The sequence below is a fragment of the Rhamphochromis sp. 'chilingali' genome (assembly GCF_963969265.1).
Source record: "Rhamphochromis sp. 'chilingali' genome assembly, chromosome: 12".
Lineage (NCBI taxonomy): Eukaryota > Metazoa > Chordata > Actinopteri > Cichliformes > Cichlidae > Rhamphochromis > Rhamphochromis sp. 'chilingali'.
In genome coordinates, this window is record NC_137939.1 from 31,161,885 (window position 1) to 31,187,507 (window position 25,623).

The 25,623-nt window shown below is 39.1% G+C and overlaps 1 protein-coding gene across 1 annotated transcript in view; it reads right to left on the bottom strand.

Moving 5' to 3' along the window:
- Positions 1–1,383: 1,383 nt before the first annotated feature.
- syt6a (synaptotagmin VIa) overlaps positions 1,384–25,623 on the bottom strand; it is a 49,700-nt gene continuing 25,460 nt past the window's right edge. Inside the window, exons 3-7 of the mRNA XM_080899760.1 lie at positions 24,122–24,680; positions 15,177–15,297; positions 14,072–14,243; positions 10,711–10,861; positions 1,384–7,935 (exon numbers count right to left, since the gene is read on the bottom strand). Coding sequence (XP_080755886.1) covers positions 7,864–7,935; positions 10,711–10,861; positions 14,072–14,243; positions 15,177–15,297; positions 24,122–24,680 — 1,075 coding nt within the window. The 3' untranslated portion in view covers positions 1,384–7,863. The remainder of the gene's footprint in view (positions 7,936–10,710; positions 10,862–14,071; positions 14,244–15,176; positions 15,298–24,121; positions 24,681–25,623) is intronic.

Genomic DNA, 25,623 nt, shown 5'->3' on the forward strand with positions numbered 1-25,623 from the left:
GTGCTTAGTTAAGACGAATTCAAGCGCCAGCTAATCAAACATCGTTTTTCTTTAAACGCCCCAGTGCTGCCAGCAGCCAATCAAAACCCATTATGTAATTATCCAGAGAGTGGGATAATTGCTTATACAGTTTAACATCTCAATAAAGGGGAAGTTGATTATTGCATCTTGCAATCACCCTATTTTACTCAAAAAGGGTTTGCTCATGTTAACTGATAGTGGAAGCTCAGTTAGGTGAGCTGTGAGTGTTTGGTAGTTGTTGCTACGATGATCATGTGAGCAAAGATGCACCCCAGATGTCACGTGCTGAAACAACATGTATGCATGAATCTTCAGTCCTCCAGATCAGTGCGTTTTAAATCAAGCTACCTTTAGTATGTCCCATTTTTTAAGCAGGTCATTCTGGTTATTTGTTTTGGCAGATGTCAAATTACACACGACACATTCCCCAAAGGTCTCCTGGGATCAAACCAAAGATCTTTTGCTTTTGAAGTAAATGTGTAAACCACTGCACCATGCAGCCACTACTGAAACACACTTTAAGTAACAATGATAAACTAATATGCTTATGTTTTTAGACTTCTGGCATCAGCTAAGTAGAACTATCAGTAACAGTTCTCACGAAAATGCTAGAGAACACCTCTGAGGGTGATCTGAAGAAGTGGCCCGTAACAAACTCGCAATAACAAATTCAGTTAGTGTAGCGTGAAGAGGTTATTATTTCTCTGCTCTGTTTCTGCTCTTAGAAAAATGCTATTGTGGATTCTTGAATAATACGTGCTCAACTGTTGCAATGTGGAGTGTTAATAAGCAGAACACTTCCTTTATAACAAAAGAAAAATCAATGAAGTAGCCAAACATGCTAGTGAGCATTATTGGAGGCCTTTTCTTGAGGTCACCTTCCCACTACTTGGTGAAAAGCTGATCATATTGACCCCTTATAACTCAGTTTTTACACTCTCACGAACACGAATCCAGTAGAATCAATAACTGAAGGCTCATTATTCCTGCAATGCAACATGGATAAAAGTCTTCCAAATCCACATAAAGGAAATACAATATATACAGAGCTTAGCTAGTATCTTAAATAAAAAATGACACAAAACAAACAAAACTATGAAAATGCCATTCAGTTTATTAGAGCCTGTCAAGTCCTAACTGCTGTGTGCTGTGTGTGTGTGTCCACCCCTCATTTAATTCGACCATTAGATTCAGTCGGAATCCCATTTCCTCCGTGCTCAGTCCTGCTTGTTAAGCCGCTGGCTGTGTTGTCATTATATGGTGTGTTTGCCAGAAAATTCTCAGCACAGAGCCTATTTTGCAGAAGTCTTTTAATCAAAGAAAAGAAAATCATGTCACAGAACTGATAACACATCACGCCCCATGGGAGAAAAAAACAACAAGCAATTTTCTGATGTGGATTTTCAGACTTGTTAAGACACAAAGAAGGCGGTGGAAATACTCTATGCCATTTCAGTTTTTTACACAATGGTTCACTCAGCGTTTGAATCTCCATAATGATCTAAATTCTAAAAGGAACCCATAATAGACATTTGTCTGAACTAACATTTTCTCAAACATATCTATTATTACATATACAAAATGCCCGATAAAAAATTGGAAATTCAGTGCTATCATAACAGTTGGAAGGGATATGAGATCATATCAAGAAACATTACAATATTAGGCAAAGAAGGAAGGTCTTTAAACAGTCCATAAACTGAGGCAATTGATTTAACAGATTTTATCTACTATGAAAACACACCACATTGTTAGACCATCATAAAGTACGTTTTATAAAAGAACAGAAATTACATTATAATATTTCAACACATGTTTCAGATTTTACATTTAAATAAGATATTAGAAATCGATGAATATTGGTGTTAGTCTACAGAGGAATTTCACCATTGAAAACTGCGTGGATGAGAGCAAATTTCAAACATCTGTGAAAGGGGTGTTGATGCTATGATGGATTACACCAAGCACAAACAATAATGCACTGACTCACTCTCATGGTAACAAGTGCCAATTAGAGAAATGCCACTGCTCTATAGATACTGACCTGTCCACCCATCAGCTGCCCCCGCTTTGTCATCCCAGCCTCTTACGGAAATACAGCAGTATTAAACTGCTCTCTCTGGGTAAACTTCCCATGAAGGAAATTACTAAAACAGGCCCTACTCGGTCTGCTGAATCCATCTGCTCATGTCTTGATATCTGGACCCAACTTTTCAATGACATTTTCACAGACTCTGTGATAAACAGCATGTTCATTGTACAGCAGCCTGCAGTTTAAGTATTCCTTTGCCAGAGATGTCTAGACGGTTGAGTGCCATTGCCAAGAACATTGTTAAATATTAGATTAAATTTGCTGTAGGCTGATGTTATAACACAAAATTACTATTTAATAAATGGTCCTCATGTCAGAAAATTTTTTTATCTGTACAAGCCCTACCAAATATAATCTTTAAATGTTGTCTGTCAGCCTCGCTGCTTAACATTTACTCTGCATATTATCATGTCTGGGCTAAATGTCCTGATTTTAACTCCAGAAAATTATGAAATAAATGTTTATTCTGGTTACAAAGCTAAAACAAAAAATCCCTAATTATACAATATTAGCATAGCTTTAGTTAAATTTTGTTTTGTTTACAAAGAGTTGTGTATGAGCATGCAGCAGGTAGGCAGAAAACCACAGAATATCTTTATTAACAAGGGTAACTTGTAGTAATAAAAAATAAGAATATAGTTGCCAGAAAAAAACAGTAAAATAGGTGACTATTTTTCACTGGATTTTTTGCTGGATAGCTAGCGCTCATAACCAGAGATAAAATAACATGAAAGTCAGGTTAGTATGATAAAGGAGTTTCTGTGTGATTGAGGTCCACGTTAAAAAGCAGATGCACAAGTGGTAGACTAAAAATACATCCTCAATGAGAGCAGTCGGGAGGTTCACCACAAAGTAACCTTGAAGGAGAGATTGGCCTATTAAAAAAAAAAAAGTACATTGTGGGGGGGTCCAAATTCATAGGCTGCATCCTCCTGACGGTCTACGTGGACCGGGTCCTCCTTAGGCCGGGTAGACCGGAAGTGAGCGGCTGTGAAATTGAACAGTCCAGCCTTCAGTTTTGCGTCACCAGCTGTCTCGGTGGAGTTTAATAAACTTGGCCATCTGCTCCTTTCTATCTAAAATATAACAGGACACTGACGTAAATTCTCGATCATTCACACGTCTGTTTAATCAGTTTTCCGTTTGACGTTTATTCAGCTGTGTGAAAACTATAACTTTAATCTCAGCCAAACTGATTTACTCACGAACAAATAAAACAGTAAAAAAAGCCAAACAATAACATTTTAAAGTTATCTAAGCGACACATATATAATGTTTAACCTGAGTAGCGAAAGACCGCGGGGGGTTTGAAAATGATGTGCAGGGAGTTTGCTGTTATCTAGCTAGCTAGCTATCGAGCTGGTGGGTAACAGACGCCTCCGAAAATGTCGGCGCACTTTTGCAGATGTGTGATATCTTGATAAACCAAGCAGAGTTTACACGCCCACATTCTCGCCTGAAAATATCTTAAAAGTTTATTTTGTGACCCAGAAAGATTAATAAGAGTAATATTAAAACTTAGTAGCGACCGCCATTGTTGAAAACTGGAATTGGCTGGGCCACACTATGAATTCTGGGACATGGTGGGCCAGGAAGGACACGCCCGACCCATCCTTCTCTGCTGTAAAAGGCTGATGGAGTTTTGTCGTCACCACACCTGGTGGGCAGGTGGTGTGGACATCTAAGTCTGCCCATATGGAAAAGAAATAGTAAAAACTTATATGTGATTACTCATGAAAGTGGCCACTTTCATGAGTAAATCATATAAGGCTTACATGATTTACTCATGAAAGTGGCCACTTTCTCATTACTTTCATACATTGTTTTCGTAAGTATCCAAAACATACAAGTTTCATTATATAATTTTTCAAGGGATCTTATATCTGTTTTCACTCTTATATGCTTTACATACAAGTTTCACACAAGACAGATACAAACTTTATAAGATTTATATATATCTTTTCCATATGGGTGTTTATGCGATAACTCAAGAATCACATGACCTAGGAGCTTCAAATTGATATCATACGTGCATGTACAAAACATCTTGTATAAAGTTGAATTTCGGGGACCTTGACCTTGGAATCTCAGCGGCCTCGGCGTAAAGGTCCATGACGAAATATTTTCAGTTAAAAAACTGCTTTTCATCTTAATAAGTGTCAAACTTGATCATAAGAGAGCAGTCAAGGCCATGCCGGCAACCAGCTAGGAACTATGAAATGGCTTGTATTCATTTTATGTGATACTGCAATTTGTGCTTCATTTTGCTATCTGCCCTGAATAAAAAATACATAAATAAATAAATAAAAACCTGCCTGCTGCAGCATACTATTAATCTTAGGTGTTTTTACAAATGCACTGAAAGTTCTGGGTGCCGACTTTTTCTAACTATTATATGATGGAGAATCTGTAAAAGCTCAAATATTTGTTGCATTAGATGATCTTTAACCTGTCAGCTCCTCAGTACAAAGTCTGTATGATAATTGATTGTGCTAATTTGGGAGTGATGCAGCTAACAGTCCAGAAGTTTCACGGCTTCTGAATGGTTGTAATGTCTCCTGCATGATCTGTCTAGTCTTTGTTAAAACCAAAAGGTATCATTTCTGGGAGTGACAGAACTTCAGATTATGTCATATTGTGTGATCCATATGAGAAAGGACAGCTTAGGTAATTTCCTGATTTGGTCTCCTGACATTGTTTAAGTACTTGTGAGAAAACTAAAAAAGTCACAGAAATCAGTTAACGTTTGGGGGATTAAACAATAGACTGTAAATAAAAGATGAACATAGCCTCCTTGTTTGAAAAGTGAAGCCAATATGGAAAGTGCCTTAAGCAAGTTTTCTTCCAATAAATAGTAGAGGCTGACTCATCAGGTTGCAAGTCTACAGGAAGAAAAACCCTTCTGCTCAATGAGTCTCAGTAAACCTCTTGTCAAATTTGCCACTAGCATTTAAAACAATAAAGTAGAATGTGCTTTATGTTGGCCTAGGCTATGATTGATGAGCAGTATTTGGGTCATTACTCCAAAGTAATACATCACACATTTCTCATTACTTTCCTCATAAGTAATGTAGTACATTACATAATTACTCATTCGGGAAATTAACTGGTTACACTTGCTAAATTAATTTTGTGTTTTCCTTTAATAATCAGCTAACTATATAAACCCAAAGCTATAATGCACAAACTGACACAAATCCCTGTCTCACTGAGGACAAACATATCAGATCTGCCTTTTAGTGTCACCTACAAACACAGAACCTACAATGTGCTTTCTTTGCTAGCTTTTGCATTAGCATGCTATCTGTGCAGATGCCTGCAAAGAGCCAATGCTGTGTGAGCAGTACAATGTGGCTGTTTCTATTGTAGATGTAGTTTGCACTTTGCCATTGCGCTCTTGTTCTTTCGTGCAATAAAAATAAAAGGAATATCCAAAGTTCCACTCCTTAAATGGTGTAGACCATTCTGAGATCATCATTCCAAATCATCTGATTGTTGTGTAAATATACATTTAAAAGGCCATGTTTGATTTGTTTTTGTTTTTTTAATTCTAAAGAAAAAGTGACGCTTTGGAATGTAAGTAATGACAAAATTGTAACTGTAATGTAAGTACTGAATGTAGTACACGAATATGTTAAATTACTGTGATATTGAAAAATGCTATACTAATATATAATAATATTATATAATGTGTTACTTTGGAACATGGTACACCCAACACTACCGATGAGTCCCTATGAGAGTGGAGTGTTCCTCGGTTTCTCAGCATCATCCATCCCTCTCTCAACACATAGGGCTCCAAAACACCAACATGGTAATGGTAAAAATGGGCAGCTTAAAGCTTCACAACAGGACTTTATTAACCAAAGGGTCATATCACGTTGGCTGCAGACATCTTTTATATACAGTCTATGAGCTTAACATAATTGGATATAAAAGAAAAACCCGAGTTCATAACTTGTTCAAGTAAGTGCTTAATTAAACTTACACAAATTTAGTATCCATTGTATGTAAGGGTTATGAGGGAGCTTGACTGAAATTGCATCATCGTCACTTGTGCAGCATTGCAGCTGCTAGTCTGTAAAGTCAGTACGATAAAGCAATGCAACGATCCGTTCAAAACTGTAACTCGGTATGATGTCTGGAGTAAAAGGCAGTTGTATCAAACATATCAAAGGTGTATATTCCATAGATACGCAGACTGCATCCATCATCTTTTATCCAACTAAAACTTGAGTTACTGTATAGAGAGCCAATAATTACCAGGGACCAATCAAATTAATAATACTGATACAGATCAAACATTTTCTCACATCAAATATCCTCCAAATGCCACATATTACAGATCCAGCCTAATTTATCCCTGTAAGTGAATCCAGCAGTATAATTAGACAGCATAAACATCAAGAAAGTTGTTTTTTTCATTTAATATTTTAAATCCTTACCACCAACAAGGCTACATAAATTAAAGTCATTTTTTAAATCTAGCCTTATCATTATATTTCTCTTCTGTTTTTTTCTGTTTAGATAAAACATACATATGGTAACCAGCAGATGCCTGTACATAAAGCTATACACATCCACCAAAATCAGATGAAAAAAAATAACATAAAAAAACACAATATGTGACAAAAGTGTTTCTGAAAGGTGTTTTTCTCTGAAAGAAAACATGAGCGTTGGTGGGAGTTTTCACCTGGATAAGAGGGTGAGATTGCAACATCAAACAGAGAAAGAGGTAAGGGTGTGTAAAGTGTGCTCGCATTTTCACTGTTTACAGAAACCTTTGCAGCTCCCTCTGTGAAAACGTTTGTGTGTCAAAATAATATTTTGTCTTTTAAAATCTGGCTGTGCCTTTGTGTGGTAATTTAACCTCCTACCTCTTACGCTGAAAATGGACAAAGACCCGAAAAAAATCTGCAATGCAGCCAATTTGCTCTGCTGTGAAGCCCAATAATCTTGCAGCTTTTCTTCTTTGTCATGTGAAATGTCTGCTTTTGAAAACACACCAAAGCTGCAGTTTGTCAGGCTGACAATATATTAGTTTCAGTCTGATTCAGCCTCTCTTCAGTAAGATGGAGATCTGATAATTGCTTCTGTTAGTGATGAAACTGGAAGTACAGCAAACTCAGCTGGAGCATCACAAACAATAACGAATGGTGGAGTGGTTTTATATCTAATATTTCCAAAATGCTACACTCAGCATCATTTATTCTTATACAGCTGTAGAGTTTTGAAAAAGCTTCAGATCTCTTAAGGTCTTCTCCTTTTCTGCTGAGGCCATGTCCTCAGCTTCCCTCTGTGAAACCTCCACTGCTTTCAAGGAGTGATATCCCACTGAGCTTTTTTTTTCATCAAACGTCTCTGCAGTGCAATGTTGAATCTTCAGTGTTTAAAAAGTCTCCTGTGAGGACACCAGAATCAGCTCGTCTCAGCTCAGACGGCTCAGTATCTGCAGACTGCATGTCCGCCAAATGACTTCGGGCCATCAAAACACCCACGTTTGAAATTGAGGACCCTAAATTTTTACCCGAAAACAGAGTTGGTTTTACACAACTAACTGATGGACGGTAGTCCGAGATCAGTTCTTGGGAGTGCTCTGGGACTAGACTCGAGGAAGGGAGAAACAGAGGGAGAAAGTGGGAGAGGGACACACGCTGGGGTTGTATTTCTCCTCAATCAGACAGACAGGAAGTGGTTTAGCAGGAGGACGGAAACCCCCTTCTGGGCTGCTGGGTCACAGGTGGCTCTGCTCAGGGACTGGCTGGGGGCCTGGGTGAAGGGCAGGAGCCCTGGCTGTCAAAGCTGGCTGTCCTCGCCTTCCACTACAGGGCACACAGACACAAGGCAGTGATTTATGGCACATATGTCGCTTTGCTCACTTTCAATATCGGCCAAACAAAGGTGTCAAATCAGTGTGTCAGAACATTCAGTAAGTGACAAAAAAGTAGCATGAAACCTCAGCACTAAACATACAAAATCTCATCATTGTTTCTTCTTCTGTGCCTTAAAATGTTGAATTCAAAACAAAGAAAGCTCCCTAATCACCTACACCTTATTCCGCAGAACTTTCTTTTATTTTCATTTTCTTGGAGCTATTTTCCAGAAAACTTTCTTTAATGATGCAAAATGTAATAGAGTCACATCTAGCTGTAAAAAGCCTTATGATTTGGCTGCAATTATAATAGAAATAAAGAAAGCCACAGTTGTTATCTTTAGTGCTGGCTTGTGTATAATGAAATTTGCTTTAAATATCCATCAAGTTTTGGAACGGCAATTTCTATAATGCAGAATTAAAGACTGAATTTGTTGCCATGGGTTCAGCAATGCTCTCACTACTTCCTAAAGTTACCATGGTTTTTAAATTTGCTTCATGTGTATTCTGATTGATAATTGCTTTGTAGCTGCATTTGCATTGAAAGTGGACGTGGTATGTGTTTCCTTGGTTCTTTTTCTTATATTCTCATCAGCCAATTGATTAGGTACACCTTTCTAGTACTGGGTTGGATATCCTTTTGCCTTCCATCACCTACAAATAGGTCATGGAAACCTTCAGAGATTTTGATCCATGTTAAAATGATAGCACGACACAGTTGCTTAATACACTTTGTTGGTGTCACATTCTTCATGGGAATCTCCCATGACTGTGGAGGCCATTTGACTCATCATTACGCTCAAGAAACCAAATTGAGATGATTTAAGCATGGTGCGTTATCCTACGTAAGTAACCATCAGAAGATGGGTAAACTGTGGTCATAGGGGCATAGACATGGTCAGCAGCAATACTTAAGTTAGCTGTCAGGTTTAAAAAAATATAATCTGTTACTTGGAGCCCCAAAATGTGCCAAGAACATCTCCCCACTCTATTACACCACCAGCAGTAGCCTGAACTGTTGATACAATGCAGGTTGCTGTTTACATCAAATTCTGATCCTACCATCTGAATTTTGCAACAGAAATCGAGACTCATGAGAGCAAGCAACATTTTCCCGAATTTTCTTATCCAATTTTGGTGAGCCTGCATAAACTGCAGCCTCACTTTCCTATTCTTAGCTGCCAGGAGTGGATGAAATACAGAGTTTGCTCTAGATTAAGAACCAGCACAAGCCTGGTGGGAAAGCTTTAGTAGAAATGTTATTTGAGTTACTGTTGCCTTCCTCTCAGCTTAAAGCAGTTTGGCCAGGCAGCTCTGACCTCTGGCATAAACAAGGCATTTCTGCCCAGAGAATTACCGCTCACTGGATGTTTTCTCTTTTTCTGAGCATTCTCTATAAACTCTACAGATGGTTGTGAGGGAAAAATGCCAGTAGATCAGCAGTTTGTGAAATGCTCAGACCAACCAGTCTGGCACCATCATACCATTTTCAATGTCACTTAAATCACCCTTTATCCCCATTTTGATGCTCACTTTTAGCTTCAGCAGGTCCTCTTGACCATGTCTATATGTCTAAATAAGTTGTTCTGATGTGATTGAGCGATTAGGTATTTGTGCTAATGAGCTGTTGAGCAGGTGTACCCAATGAAGTGGCTGGTAAGTGTATATACAAAGGGGAAAGGCAAAGGTTAACTTTTGAATAAAGCCTTTATGTAAGTAAGCTGTTCTAAAAGCTCAGTTTCATTTTTTTCTACACTTGGCTCCGTATGATGTCAGGAGGAAGGGATTTCTGTAATGTACTAATGTGAGCCAGTTTGATCATAGGAGACCAACCCAAGTACAATTTCAAAATTCTATTATTGAGGATCAGCCAATCGGAAGAAGCTTGGCTTAAAGAGAAGCTCATTAGAGACAGTGGAACAACTGACAGGCTTCACCAAAGTCCGGTATAAGAAACATAGGGATTACTTTCAGTCTGAGAATGAAAATATGGAGCTACAGTTTTAGGATAATAGGCCCCATTTGAAAAAAACAGGAAACTTTAAAAAAGTAACAATAATATAGAATATTTTAAAGAAACCAAGCAAATATTTTCTATGTCATTATAATCTTTGGTACACATGTAGCATAATTCTAAGTTTTGACTTCCTACTTGTAAGGTACACATAAAAAGTAAAACTGTGCTGCTTTTTAGTCGCTTCTTAACTTCTATTTGTCAACGTCTTTCTTGCTGATTGTGCTAAGCCAATTTATCTATTATTATTTGTTGTTTGTGCGATGCTAATGCATGTGCCGACAGCTATCATTGCACTAATCGATTGGTCAAGAAGAGTTCCAGGTCCAGGAAGTCCAGGTTTTACAACAATCATGTTTTTTGATGTTTATGGATTTTGCTTTGGTTTTTAGAGATATCAATATTCTCATAAAGAGTACACTTAATTACCTCAATAAGCAGTTTTCCAGTGGCTGCTCCAAAGTGTATTGATGAATGAGCCAAATTAGACAAACAACTAACTTTAAAGTTAATTTGCAAAGCGCTCCGTGGACCTGTGACTCAAACCTCAAGCAGCATCTTTCTTCAAGTCTCTCCTTCAGAGCCCTTCACAGTTTGAATCCTCTTCCCTATAGCAATGTTCCTTAAGTAGGCTGAGAATTACCAGCTAAGCACCCTGATTCCTCATCCAAAATCATAAACACGTACAGAATAATCCATCCTCAAACTTACCTCCTTCTCAGATTTCTTGGGCTCCAGCAGGGGGTGCCAGTGTGCAATGGGCTTCCGCGGATAGGCCAGCATTTCGTTCCAGTGGTCCCTGCCAAGTCCCTCAGCACTGCATCCGACCCTCATCACACCAATGATCTCATTATGACCTACCCTGTAGGGACACACGCATACTGGTATGAATACGTCTGATTTAACTTGAGGTGACATCTCATACATCACATTGTTTATAACTGTAAGACGCCCATTTTGTAATCAGAGGAGACACAAATCTGAGTGTGGTTGTCCCGCCGATTGACGCGGTGGATCTGCAGCTGATCCGCTCTGTGGCAGAAGAACTGACTCGCTTCAGATCTGATCTCTGCTCTCCTAACAATGTGAAGTGTAAATGGAGGAAACACATAATCCCCGAGATTATTAACAGCACTGGATTTTCTCCTTGCATAATAGCAGACTGTAAAGAAAGCACTTGGGGTCGCACCTCTAATCCTGGTACTGCTCTGCTAATAAGAAAGATAAAATATGATCTATATACATATATATATATTTGGGGGGTTTTCCCCATAAAAAATGTCTCCTACTTCAAATGAAATGATTATGTGATTATTCCAGTCAAAAAGAAAGTTTGTGTTTTAAATAGACTTTATACACCAGGACTATAACGTGTATACAACACTAAAAGCATCTTCAGCTCTACTGGACCAGTAGGTGTAGGATTATAAATCAGTTTATAAGAGAAACACGTCAGGTAGAGACTAATTTGGAGGCTGGGCAAAGTTGTCCTGTATAGTGGATATACTGGACAAAGGATGTTGAAGGAGGAGCTGCCGGGCAGAAGACTCATGAATGTAGTGAGGCAGGATATGCAGAACGTCCATGTGACAGAAGATCATGTGATATGGTGAGATGGAGACAGATGGTCTGCTGTGGCGATTCTTAAAAGGAGAGCAGAACAAAGAAGAAGATAGGAGACATCTCATATGAGGCCTCCTTCCTCCTGTCTGTACATAGATGTGAGTATTAAGATCTGTTGGTGAGGAAATGCTCTCCATTTCTAGATGATTGAAGCCTGCAGCTGTGCAATGGTCATTGGTTGTGGCAGCTTCGGATGACCTCATTAACCCAGCTCATGTCAGGCATATTCAGTAGCAGACATTATGGGAATGATGTTGGCAAAAGAGGTGTCTGGATGTGTTATGAATCCATAAAGACCTACATTACTATGTCAGTCATACCTGTTTTTGTAGTTAGTTTTGTCTCCTCAGTCAGTCACATCTCCGTGTTTGTTTGTCTTTCTGTCTTCTGTAGGTTTGTGCCTGTGTTTCTGTATTATTTATTTCCTGCTCCTGTTCTGTATTTTGTCCTACTTGCCTTATCTCGTTATCCCAGATTTGTTCCCACTGTGTCTCCCACCTGTTTCCTCTCCCCTCATTACCTGGTGTGTATTTGTTGTCTGAGTCTCCCGTCGTTCCTTGTCGCATTCTCCCTGAGGTTACGTGCCCTGTGTGGTCTGTATTGTTTCCATAATGCCAGTTCCATATGTTCTTGGTTCCTGCCTAGTCTAAATTTTTCTTATTTTGTATTTTGCACGAGTTACAGCAATAAAGCTGTTTTTTGAGTCAAGGTTTGTTATCTGCCTCCTGCATTTGGATCCACAGTCTGCCTGTCACACAGCAACATATGACACAGACATGTATGCCAGCATCAACCATGACTGTAGTCAGCTTTAGTGAACGAAATGGCTCTTAGAGCCGAAGTGAACGAGGCGAGCCGGCTCCTTATCGCGAGCTGTGGGTTGTTTTTTTTTTCTTTCTCACACCCTCTCTCTCACACTTTTTTTCGCTTCACTCCGCACGCGAGCCTTGTGCTTTGCGCTGGGAAGAGGGGGGAGGGGCAGTAGTTACACTCGCAGTAGCACAGGAACAGAGCGCGAGGGAGAGAGAGAGAAAGAGAGCCAGGGACATCAACGTCACATTAGAAAGGTATAGTAATCATCCACAACTATTTTCAGTTGCGGATGATAAAGGATTCCGAAAGTTTATTCATGCAGGTCCATATGACAGAGAATGTGCATGTTCTTTTTGTTTTCATGTTTTAATTTATATTTAATTGTGTTGTGGTTTGTAGTGTTTTGTGTTGTTAAACTTTAAATTTAAAAGGAAAAAGCTGAAAATTTAAATAGTTAAAAGTTGAACTGTGAATAGTTAGTTTTTGTATTATATGATTTATTTAAAAATTTTATGTGGAGTGAATAAATAAAAGTATATTTACGGTGGCCCCTAGAGACAAAGGACGTACAAACTCCAAAACACGTACAAACCCCAAAGCACGTAAAAACTCAGAAGTACGTAAAAACTCAGAAGTATATATAAACATATATAAATAAAACAACTTTTTTATTACATTAGTAATTCCTTTTGTGTATAATTTTATATTATTGTTAATAATAAATTAATTAAAGCAACAAAACAACCTGAAGAGCCGGTTCGGAGCTGAAAGAGCCGGCTCTTTTTAGTGAGCCAAGCCGAAAGAGCCGGTTCTCTAAAAAGAGCCGGAAATCCCATCACTAGTCCGCTTCAGTCAGTTGTGGCACTAATGACAATGTTGTGCTTTTGTGGTCTGAGGCTGCCTAGAAATATGCAAACTGAACCAATTCTGAGGTGTACAAGTAATATATAAATTAGTATTTTTTTTTTTTTAACAAAACTAAATAACATATAAACTGTAGTTTATATGCGCCAGCAAATAGATACTCTGCAGGATGTGAACTTTTCTAAAGTATTACTTTTACTGAGTGCGTGTGAAGAAGTCAGGAAAGGGTTTTTATTACGTATATTAAATTTCACACAAGTGAAAATAGGGCATGAAGTGACACAGTGTATGTGTGTCACAACCGGCTAAGAAATTACTTAAATTGTTGGATATGGTTTGACGATCTATGGATGCATCCCCACTGAAACCCAGCTGACAGAACAGCTGCTAAAATAACACTGAAATAAAAGACAATACAGGACTTTATACCCTTTATCCTTCTTGCATTTACCTAGCAAGAGACTTGGAAAATTTACTTTGTGAAATCAGTTATTTGGCCTTTATTTGTTAAATAGAAATCTGGTTACATGTGCATTTATTTCATTTTTTTTATTTTCAAGAAATTTTAGACTGCCTCCCAGCATTGCAAACATCTCCCACACAAACACTGTTTTCCTTACATTTAGTTTTCTTGGTATCTGGTCAGCCTGATCATGACTGCTGTGGGAGCTTCATATGTTCAATGAAAAGGCAAATGGATAAAAATGTATCAGACAAAAAGCCGAAACATTTTTTCACTATTACTGAATGAGCAACTCAAGTATATACGTACAAATCATAGTCCATGACGGAGATGTGCAGGCTGACGTGGTCCATACTGTCCGGTGGGATGTCAAAGATGATGGCCTCGTTGTAGGTGGGATTCAGGGTGTTCTTTTTAATGCTCGTCTTCTTCTTTTTCAAACGTCTCCCATCACAGATGAGGGACACTTTCACGTAGGGATCTGATAGGTGAGAGGAAAACAGGATAAACAAGGGCAGAAAATGTGTCTTTATAGTTGAATATCATTACGTTTGGACAACTTCCAAGTTGTACGTCTCTTTCAGGAGCAGCCAGAGCAGCAATTATCACGAAAGCCTCTGGCAAATTTTAAAAACAACAAAGCTTCTGTGGTTACTTTGACTGCCAAAACATCTTCAAAGAAGTCCAATGAATACAGTGTTAATAGTGTTAACATGAAAGCAACACTGGGGGAACCAGGAATCAGTAATGTGCATAAACGTAGATGAGTGAATGTCTTATCTAACCAAAGACAAGGAGAGGCCATAGAAAACTGCTAAAAAGCATGACTGAGAGAGTCTCCTGAATGCTGATTTCAATTTTCATCTGTTAGTAATAAATCACTTTGCATGAGTTATTATACTACACTAATCAGATGTAAGCCACCTTAAAAAAGCCAGAGCATACAGCCCGATATACTTAAAGGCACGGTTCAGTAAATCGAGATAATGGCAGTCAGCTAAATCCACGAAAACTCCAAGGATTAAAATTGTGAATAACATAAAAAAAATTTAAATGTCATTTAAAACTGGAATAAAATTACCTCTTTCACTCCGAATTACACCTAAAGCCTGGCATTTAACGTGTAATAAATGTCACGTTTCATAAGTGGTATCAGTATCGTAGGGAAAATGTTTAATAGAAAAAGTGGAACAGCGGGACATTAAAATAAACACACCGCCTGAAACTATTTGCTGACATTGTCTTAATATTGCAAGTGCTGCTTATTAATATTTGCTGATATAAACAGAACGCAGCATTAGGGAGAGAGCTTTCCTTTGTTTATTTAATTTGACATGCTCACAATTGGATTCTCAAAGGAGCACCATTCATTTTGAGTCAGTGCAGCTGAAAGTGCAGGCACAACACAACACACCTGAGTATCCAGTGATGTCCATGGCCTTTAGGTTCCTGCACTTGATGACAGTAAGTGTGAGTCTGCCTGCAGTGGGCAGGTAGCATAGTGAAAACATGATCTCTCCAAGGTCGACACTTTCCTGCGGGAAAACAAACACGAGCACAGATGAAAAAAAAAGAATCTCTTTTAGTTTCACGTTGACATTCAGCCCGGTGCTTCGATTCAGGGAGAAGTGATGTACAATAAGTGTATTGTCTCTTACTGAAGGTTTGTTTCTGGGATCAATGCTTATATTTTGTTTAAAGTCGGCTCTTTGTAACCACTACAGCACTTAGACTGAGTGAAGCTAGGACTGCATAATGCACTACTGGGTTATCTGTTCTGAAGATTCTGAAGATATCTGATGCCCCGATTAGTCTCACAGCTGAGACTAGCTATCTATTTAGAGCACAGATTACACACAAAGATGCATTAAAGAGTCAATTTGATGCAAAATAATGCAATATTTCCCCTTATTGGTACCAAAAAGCAGCTGCATTGTGCTCCTGTTCTTGGATCTCTGCACCATCCATTTCAGGTTTAATGCAGCATATACTTTTATCATAAAGTACACTGCAGTTTGGAGGGCTGCCTGCATTTTCTTTAGAGTTCCTCTGTCTTTAAGATGAGATTTCTTTGTTAGACTGAGGTAGCAGAGAGATGTGAGGATATGAAACTGCAGTTGGATTTGAAACAAAGACGGCACTGCCCAAAAGGGAACTGTAAGCACTAGCAAGGAACCTTAAAGATTAATTTGCATGATGGAAGAAGCTAATAATTTCTAGACAGATACATAATACTATACATTTCTTAATTGATTGTTACATTATAAAAGAGCTTACTTAGACTCTACAGCCACCTTGAAGTCTAATTGCAATCCGTGTCAATATTTAATCGCTTGCCATGGTTCTATATTCCTCTGCATACATTTTACACTACTCAAGCAGTTATTCAAGGCCAAAAGGGTCCACCCTGCATTAAGTTTAATGCCAGACATCTCTAAAGGAGATGTTAGTGGAACTTCAAAAAGCCTTTGATCAGTTTCTGACTTTGCATTTGCAAACGATTATGAGAAAAACAGTTGTGAATTATTAAGTGAATGAAAACCCAGAAAGCAGAAAACATGTCTTCTGTATTTTGCACGACTTGCACGACGTTCATCATTTTGAAATGTTTACATCTGTACAATTATAGAAAAATCCAGTACATATTTACTCTATCTGACATGTGCAAAGAGATTCTTGACTCTTTTATTTTTGGAGTAAAGAGTGGGACTCCACCCAACATTGAGACAATGCCACAGGTTCACAAGGAGACAAATTAATTTGAGAGTCAAGTGCATTTTTCTATAAAATTAGTTAAACAGATTAGATTTGACCCGCTTTCTGTTTATCTGTACATGTAGATCTCATTTCCAGTGTTTTATTATGTGCACCAGAAAGTGCTAATGTTTCAGAATTATATTACTCTAATGTGTTTGGTATGACCTTACCAGCTGGTAGTTGAATTCATCTGTGTCCAATCAAAGCCCAAGTTATTAACAATGTCACCCGTAGAGTGAGCCACATATGGGGTGACTAATGGTGCATGGCTCATTTTACACTGAGGAAAGCACAACACAGACTGAAATGTTTGCACTTTTTGCAAATGTTTTTTTTTTGTTTGCTTCAATGGACCTTAAATATATCAAAAAGAAATATTTAAAATCAAGACTTGTGTTTGAACTCCTTTCTTGTTCTCTTCGTCAGTCTTCTCTAAGTGCACCACAACATTTCATCAGTTTCAGCTAATTATAAAGCATAATTTATAATTAAAGCATAATTATGCTTTAATTAAGGCATATATGCCTATATATGCATATATAGGCATATAGGCATATATGCCTATATGCCGTTGTTTGTATTGACGACATATAGGCATAGAGGATGATATATAACATTACCTTGGACCTTTGACCTCTTCCTAAATGTCAAATACGATTTCCTAAAAAAATCTCCTTCATCTTTGAAACAATGCTTAAAATGTTACTGCCTATTTAGAAAAAGATACTGGTGTATGGTCACATTTGACCTCTGATCTCACTTTTACATTTTGCATGTGCCTTTCTTTCAAGCTGGCCCAAAAATGTGTTATATCTTTAAATAAAGTTATGGTGGGGCGTGGTCTGCAGCGTGGCTGCAAGGGAGGCGGACGCACCTGGACATAGAAACTTGGTCGGGTCTGTCGTGGATTTATTACAGTGGTGCCAAAACCCAGGATTGGGCACGACAGACCCGACAAAGTTTCCATGCTTTTCAGCATACTTCTTTTATTTATGGTTGCTGTTACAAACACGGCTGCAGCTTTTCAGCTCGCAACCAAACACACACATGAACAACAACACAAACTCAAGACCCAATATAGACTTTAAAGCCGGCGAGGCGTGATTGCGGATGCCGTCCAGGAGTGTCCGCCACCCTCGCAGCCACGCCTCAGACCACGCCCCATCACAAAAGTATTGTTAGAAGCCACCTATTTAATACATGTGGTAACAGGCTAAATATGTTGCAAAGAGTCCCAAAATGTGACAACAAGATAAACAGCTAAATGAAGTTACAGACACATGCGACCATATTTGGAGGAGCAGCCACAGACGATCTTACTCTTGCACTGATGTAGGAAGTAGCAACGTCTCATGCATCTGTATGTTTTTAATGAATGTATAGTTTACGTTTTGGATCATATTTGTGACCTGATCACCATCATTCCCCTCCATAGACATCCATCATCAGAGTTGTTGTTGTCTGGTATCAACGGCAACAGAAGACGAGTATTTACTTTGCCAAAGAGAATTGAATCTTTCACCGCTGTCAGAATTTAGATGTTTCCAGATCATTGCCAATGGCAATAAATTAAAACAGAGTACATCCAATTCACATATTAGGGTTCCAATGAAATGTAACCCAATTACACACGCAATCAAAGTGTGAATCAGTCTTAAAAACAGGTTTGCACCAATAAGAGCTCTCATAGTCGAAAACTTTCTAAGCACAGCTGACAGTCCTGCGTTGAGTCCCTGCTGAGCTAATAGTCTCAAGAAGAATGAGTGTCCTGTTATCTGTCCAATGTGTTATTAGCCAAAAGAGTATTAAGGTTAAACAGACCCCTAATCACCCTGAATGAGCTCAGTGAGAACAGCACTGATTGGCAAATCCCAACACGTCTGTCTGAGCGCTGCAGTCTTAACGTCTCCTCAGACATACAGCTGAGATTTGGCTTTCTGCGCTGCCAATGTGAGGGATTTTGTTTGAAGGGTGTGAAGGTTGAGCCATAATGTGAGAGCACAGCAGAAGTGTCAGACGTTGTAAAAGCATAAAGTGACACTTTGATTGTTCTTGTAGAAATGCAGGCTGTTTTGGTGCCAGTCAGTAACATCTGCACTGCATTAATAATTTCTCAGGCGTGTTTTGGCACTTTAAGTCCAAGTGTCTCTTTAGTGCACATTAAATTCTCTAAAGAACAATTGGATGGATAGCCTTAAAGTTTTTTTCATGCGATCAATCAAAAAACTGTTTAGATGTTTTGCTCAAAGCGAAAAGCCTCATGATGGCCGGATGAAAAGAAGGGAAATCACCACTGATTTGAAGGCCTAGAATGATCCCGGTGATTACTGAACTTTTCATTTTCGGTCAGTGCTTTGGTCTATGAGACTGCACTCTGAGACTTGGTGCTAATTGGCAAATGATAAGATGTTAAACTAGAGCACTCGGTTAAAGTTGTTTTGACACGTGTAATGGAGAACTCAACTTTTATAGATCACCCAGATGAGCATATCAGAAACCAAATATCCACTTCAGTCAGACTCAACACGCCAGCTCCCTGGTACAAAAATATCAGATTGAGCTTCTAGGTACAGAACTGTTAAAAGGTATTGAGTGTTTTCTTATTTATTTGCACATTTGTGACACTTAAATGCTTCAGATTATCAAATATGTTTTAATATTAGACAAAGATAACCCGAGTAAATAGAAAATCCAGTTTTTAGTGATTAACCACATAAAAAAAAAAGCTAAGTCGAGTTTCACTAGCTGCACCCAAGCCTGATTGCTAGCAGATCTATTGAATCAAGTAATGACTTGAATAGAATCTGTCTGACAAAGTGATGTAGTCTTAAAGATCTCAAAAAGCTACACATCATCCAAAGAAGCAGCAGAGAAACAAAGTATCTGACATCTATCAGTCAGGAAAGGCTTATAAGGCTACTTCTAAGGCTGTGGGACACCAGCAAACCACGGTGAGAACTATTAACCACAAACTGGGAAAATGCAATGCGAATTGTCTGAAGAATTCACAAGTCAGGGTGCATGCCCATGTTCATCATGCTCAGCCTCCTTCAGCTCCACCTCTAGATTAAACCAAATGAATTTTTTTAGCAATGCAAACATGTCTGACACCGAATACATGTCCCGGTGTTATGTATTTAAAATGCAAAAACTGTATTCCGTTACAGTTACCCCTTAAATAGGTGATAATTAGAATACAGTTACTTTGTTGAAATAAATGGGTTACATGGCAGTCTTTTCTCATTTCATATGTTAGGCAATCCCCTCTGTAATTTTGGTAATTCACACTTTGCCAGAAACCCAAACAAAAAAATAAGAGGCTCTAATGACTTGATTCTGGTCACTGCAAAAGCAGCTTTGACGATAATTACTATGCATCATCACTCTTGATGCTCTGCTGAACAGCAGGACCTGACCCTATATTTTACTGAAATACAAAATGGACTACAAGTTGGACCCACTGATTTTTGCCTTCAGAACTGCCTTAATTCTCCATGGCATAGATGTGTGTTCTTCAGCCTACCTTGGTTTTAACAAGTGGTTATTTAAGTTAGTCTTGCCTTCCTATAAGCTCAACACAGTCTAGCTATTCTCATCTGACCTCTGGCATCAGAGAACTGCTGCTCAATAGATATTTTCTCTTTCTCAAACTACTGTCTGTAGACCCCGTGTGGAAAATCCCAGTAGATCAGCAATCAACCACACCACATTCAAATCCATAAAATTATCTTTCTTTTCTTCTGAAGTTTCATTTAAAGTTCCACCAGGTGAACTTCAATATGTCTACATGCCTAAATGCCTAAGTTGCCAGTGAGTGTAGTCTTGTGCTTTCACTTGCTGTCTTGTTGTTCTCTCATTTCTCCTCTTTTCTCTCTTTCGCCTCAAACCCCAAAAGGTCAGCTCTTAGGGGTTGAGGCATGTGGCTGCCTCTCTCTGAGCCTATTTCAGGGCTTTCCCTGTTAAAAGTGAGGACTTCCTTCTTACCTTTGCCATTTGCTAGCTCACAGGGGATTCTCGGATCAATGGAGTCCCTCTTGTAATATTGTACAGTCATTACTTTGCTATATAAAGCACAGTGTTGTGGTAATATAAAAATAAAACTGAATTGAGGCTAAATAATTTAAACAACTTTCTTGTCATATTCTACCATAACGATGTTTTATTACAACGAATTTGGCTTTCAGTCCCAGTCAGAGCTAATAAATAATGCTACTTATCAGCCCTTTAAAGACCTTCCCAGAATAGCTACACTGAACACACATGAGAAATAGTCTGAAGTGACTAAGTATCTGGTCTCCTCTGGATTCTTTATAAAAGTCACGCTTGTGGGTTGATGTTATTGATGACTATCGCTCATTGATCTGTGAAGAGAGAAGAGCTGCTGGTTATTTTTTGTTGCTGTGCCTCACTCTGCTCAATACTGCTGTCTTTTCCGCTCATTAAGCTGCAGAGTGTTGTACACAGTCTCACATCGAACACTACATCATACTGTATTTGTTTTCTGTTTTAACTAAATCCTTGCACCATCTGTGCCTTCTTTATGTTGCCAATCTGGAATTTAATACGAGCAAGGGATTTTGTCGTAAAATCATTTGGTGGTTCAATAAAGTTTGTGTGCCAAGGAGAAGGCTCCTTGCTTTTCTGCCCTCTAAGCAATAATGTTGAGATTACTGAACAACCCCTGAAGAAGTCCAACAAGAGTGGGGGTGGGGCTTATGAGAGATGTGAGGGCTCAGACGAGGTGATAAAATGATGAAGGGTCCGAGGCACCTAACACAAACAATTTGTTCCTAAAAATGGCCCCTGGATGTTGTCAACAAGTAACAAAGTCAATAGAAAAATGCCTGCATGAGTGTGCAGTGAGTCAAAAATATTCTTTTATGGCTTTACATAAATTTTTATTCTTCACTTTGAAGCTCAAGGATCTGCTGGGGAATAATGATTTCTTGCTGCTAATTTATGTATTAGCCTAAAATGTAGTGAGGTTTTAAGCATTCTGAGCCATATTTGCCAGCGATGGTGGAGCATGACCATAAATACAGAGAGCTTCTCAAGGAAATCAGATCGTTTGTTTTGATGGAGCACTGAGGTGAAATATGAGCATCCAGAAGCCGGTAGTGCGCTTCATTTTAAATTCTATCATTTTTCAATCTTACATTTGCATCTTGATTGAACTGTGATGAAGATTTAAAATTAAAAAAAGATTTGATTTAGTCACAGTTGTATTATATTTTACTTTATAAATGCCACAGTGCCAGTAATTTGAACTAAGGGAGATATATATGTAAATATTACTAAGAAGAATCCACTAGATCAGGAGTGTCCAACTCCAGGTCTCTAGAGCCGGTGTCCTGCAGGTTTTAGATGTCACCCTGGGTCAACACACCTGAATCAAATGATTAGTTCATTACCAGGCCTCTGGAGAACTTCAAAACATGTTGAGGAGGAAATTTAGCCATTTAAATCATCTGTGTTGGATCAAGGACACATCTAAAACCTGCAGGACACCGGCCCTTGAGGCCTGGAATTGGACACCCCTGCACTAGATAGACTGTGCCCTCATTTACTACAGGGAGTGCAGAATTATTAGGCAAATGAGTATTTTGTCCACATCATCCTCTTCATGCATGTTGTCTTACTCCAAGCTGTATAGGCTTGAAAGCCAACTACCAATTAAGCATATTAGGTGATGTGCATCTCTGTAATGAGAAGGGGTGTGGTCTGATGACATCAACACCCTATATCGGGTGTGCATAATTATTAGGCAACGTCCTTTCCTTTGGCAAAATGGGTCAAAAGAAGGACTTGACAGGCTCAGAAAAGTCAAAAATAGTGAGATATCTTGCAGAGGGATGCAGCAGTCTCAAAATTGCAAAGCTTCTGAAGCGTGATCATTGAACAACAAGCGTTTCATTCAAAATAGTCAACAGGGTCGCAAGAAGCATGTGGAAAAACCAAGGCGCAAAATAACTGCCCATGAACTGAGAAAAGTCAAGCGTGCAGCTGCCAAGATGCCACTTGCCACCAGTTTGGCCATATTTCAGAGCTGCAACATCACTGGAGTGCCCAAAAGCACAAGGTGTGCAATACTCAGAGACATGGCCAAGGTAAGAAAGGCTGAAAGACGACCACCACTGAACAAGACACACAAGCTGAAACGTCAAGACTGGGCCAAGAAATATCTCAAGACTGGTTTTTCTAAGGTTTTATGGACTGATGAAATGAGAGTGAGTCTTGATGGGCCAGATGGATGGGCCCGTGGCTGGGTTGGTAAAGGGCAGAGAGCTCCAGTCCGACTCAGACGCCAGCAAGGTGGAGGTGGAGTACTGGTTTGGGCTGTATCATCAAAGATGAGCTTGTGGGGCCTTTTCGGGTTGAGGATGGAGTCAAGCTCAACTCCCAGTCCTACTGCCAGTTTCTGGAAGACACCTTCTTCAAGCAGTGGTACAGGAAGAAGTCTGCATCCTTCAAGAAAAACATGATTTTCATGCAGGACAATGCTCCATCACACGCGTCCAAGTACTCCACAGCGAGGCTGGCAAGAAAGGGTATAAAAGAAGAAAAACTAATGACATGGCCACCTTGTTCACCTGATCTGAACCCCATTGAGAACCTGTGGTCCATCATCAAATGTGAGATTTACAAGGAGGGAAAACAGTACACCTCTCTGAACAGTGTCTGGGAGGCTGTGGTTGCTGCTGCACGCAATGTTGATGGTGAACAGATCAAAACACTGACAGAATCCATGGATGGCAGGCTTTTGAGTGTCCTTGCAAAGAAAGGTGGCTATATTGGTCGCTGATTTGTTTTTGTTTTGTTTTTGAATGTCAGAAATGTATATTTGTGAATGTGGAGATGTTATATTGGTTTCACTGGTAAAAATAAATAATTGAAATGGGTATATATTTGTTTTTTGTTAAGTTGCCTAATAATTATGCACAGTAATAGTCACCTGCACACACAGATATCCCCCTAAAATAGCTAAAACTAAAAACAAACTAAAAACTACTTCCAAAAACATTCAGCTTTGATATTAATGAGTTTTTTGGGTTCATTGGGAACATGGTTGTTGTTCAATAATAACATTATTCCTCAAAAATACAACTTGCCTAATAACTCTGCACTCCCTGTATGTCCTACATTGTCATCATGGTTTTCATGTCCATGTCCAAATGGATACTCAGGTAGGCTGTAGCATTTAAATAATCCTCAGTTGGTGCTAAGCAACCCAAAATATTGCCCATACCACTGCACCACCAGTTGCCTGAATTCTTTGTGAAACAGTCAGCCTGTCTGGCACCAACAACCACATTAAAAACTCATCTTTCTTCCAAGTTTTAATGCTCATTTTTAACTTGGTCATCTTCCTTTGTCTGTATTCATAAATGTATTAATTTGCTGACTTGTTATTGACTGATTAGATATTTGCATTGATAAGCAACTGAGCAAGTTTATCAAATGAAGTGGGCAGTGAATGTTTAAATAAACTAAAGGATGTGTATCTCTCTGTCAGACTCTTTAATATCACATCACTTTCATTTACTTATTACTCATTTGACTTAGACTCTAATAGAAAAGTTTAAAAAGTCAATAGATTCTTACACTGGTGGCATACTGGATGTCCATCCATATGTTTGTCTCCCTGGAGAGGTCTGACGTCTCAAACAAGTTTTCCATCACCACCTCACCAATCATATCATGCCGTGAAAATCGATCAAAGTCAAAAACACTCATATGGAGCTTTCTAGCGGCCAGCTCATCATAAGGCACAGGAAACTGGAAGCTCTCACTGAATGTGGGGTTGAGTGTCTTCCGGTGGACGCGAGTCTGGAACTTCTTGCGGTCGGGCAGCAGGTAGACCTTCACATAAGGGTCAGATGTGCCACATAAGTCCTTGGCTGGCAGGTCTACTGCCTTGAGGATGTTGACAAGGAGAGACTCATTTTCATAGTCATACTTGAGGGAGAAGTTAATCTTGCCACAGTTTTTGCTGCTGTCGTTGGATGAGTCCTCTGATTCTGGGACCTTCTGTTGGTAGAGCTCTGGCTGGATACGTCCGATGCTAGTGGGCTTTTCATCCTTGTCCACCATGTAGTCATTTCCTAGGTCTAGACTGCCTACCTGCATCTGCCTAGGCAGGTGTCTTTTGAATGAGTTGTGCCTACAAGGACAGAAAAGAGAAAAATAATACAAGTGGGAAGGAATAGCTGTAGTTTGAGCTGTGGTAAAATGATAACATATTCTCATTTTCAACTAGTCACAGACTGACATTTGGTGAGGAAAGTCTTCCTGTAAGTTAATACAAAAATAACCAGTTTAACATCTCACAATGTAATGAAAAATGGCAGCCTGCAAAAATACACTGAAGGAAGATGGGACTGCAGATAGTAAAGTGACAACACCTCCAACCAGAAGACAAAAATAACAGTAATTAGTCATTTGCAGGACTGCTTTTTTAACAATTTGATATTACTTTTGTTTTTGACATTACTATCTCTTTTTTTTTGTTTAGTTAGGTTTAGATATTAAAACTATGAAATCAGGTTTAGAATATTAAATATCCATTCATCCATCCATTCGCTTCCGCTTATCCTTTTCAGGGTCGCGGGAGCCTATCCCAGCTGTCATAGGGCGAGAGGCAGGGTACACCCTGGACAGGTCGCCAGTCTGTCGCAGGGCTAACACATAGGGACAGACAACCATTCACACTCACATTCACTCGCACATTCACACCTAGTGGCAATTTGGATTATCCAATTAACCTATCCCCACAAGCTGCATGTCTTTGGACCGTGGGAGGAAGCCGGAGTACCCGGAGAGAACCCACGCAAACACGGGGAGAACATGCAAACTCCACACAGAAAGACCCCGGCCTGATGGTGGAATTGAACTCAGGACCTTCTTGCTGTGCGGCAACAGTGCTAACCACCGTGCCACCGTGCTGCCCTATTAATATTAGGGCAGCACGGTGGCACGGTTAATTAAATATAAAATATTTTATACTAAAAATATTTTAGTTTAAAATTTTGCCTTCTCTAGGACAAGCACATATGAAAAGGTCTTTCACGTGAATATGGTTTCTCTGACATTTCCTTGGTTTTCTT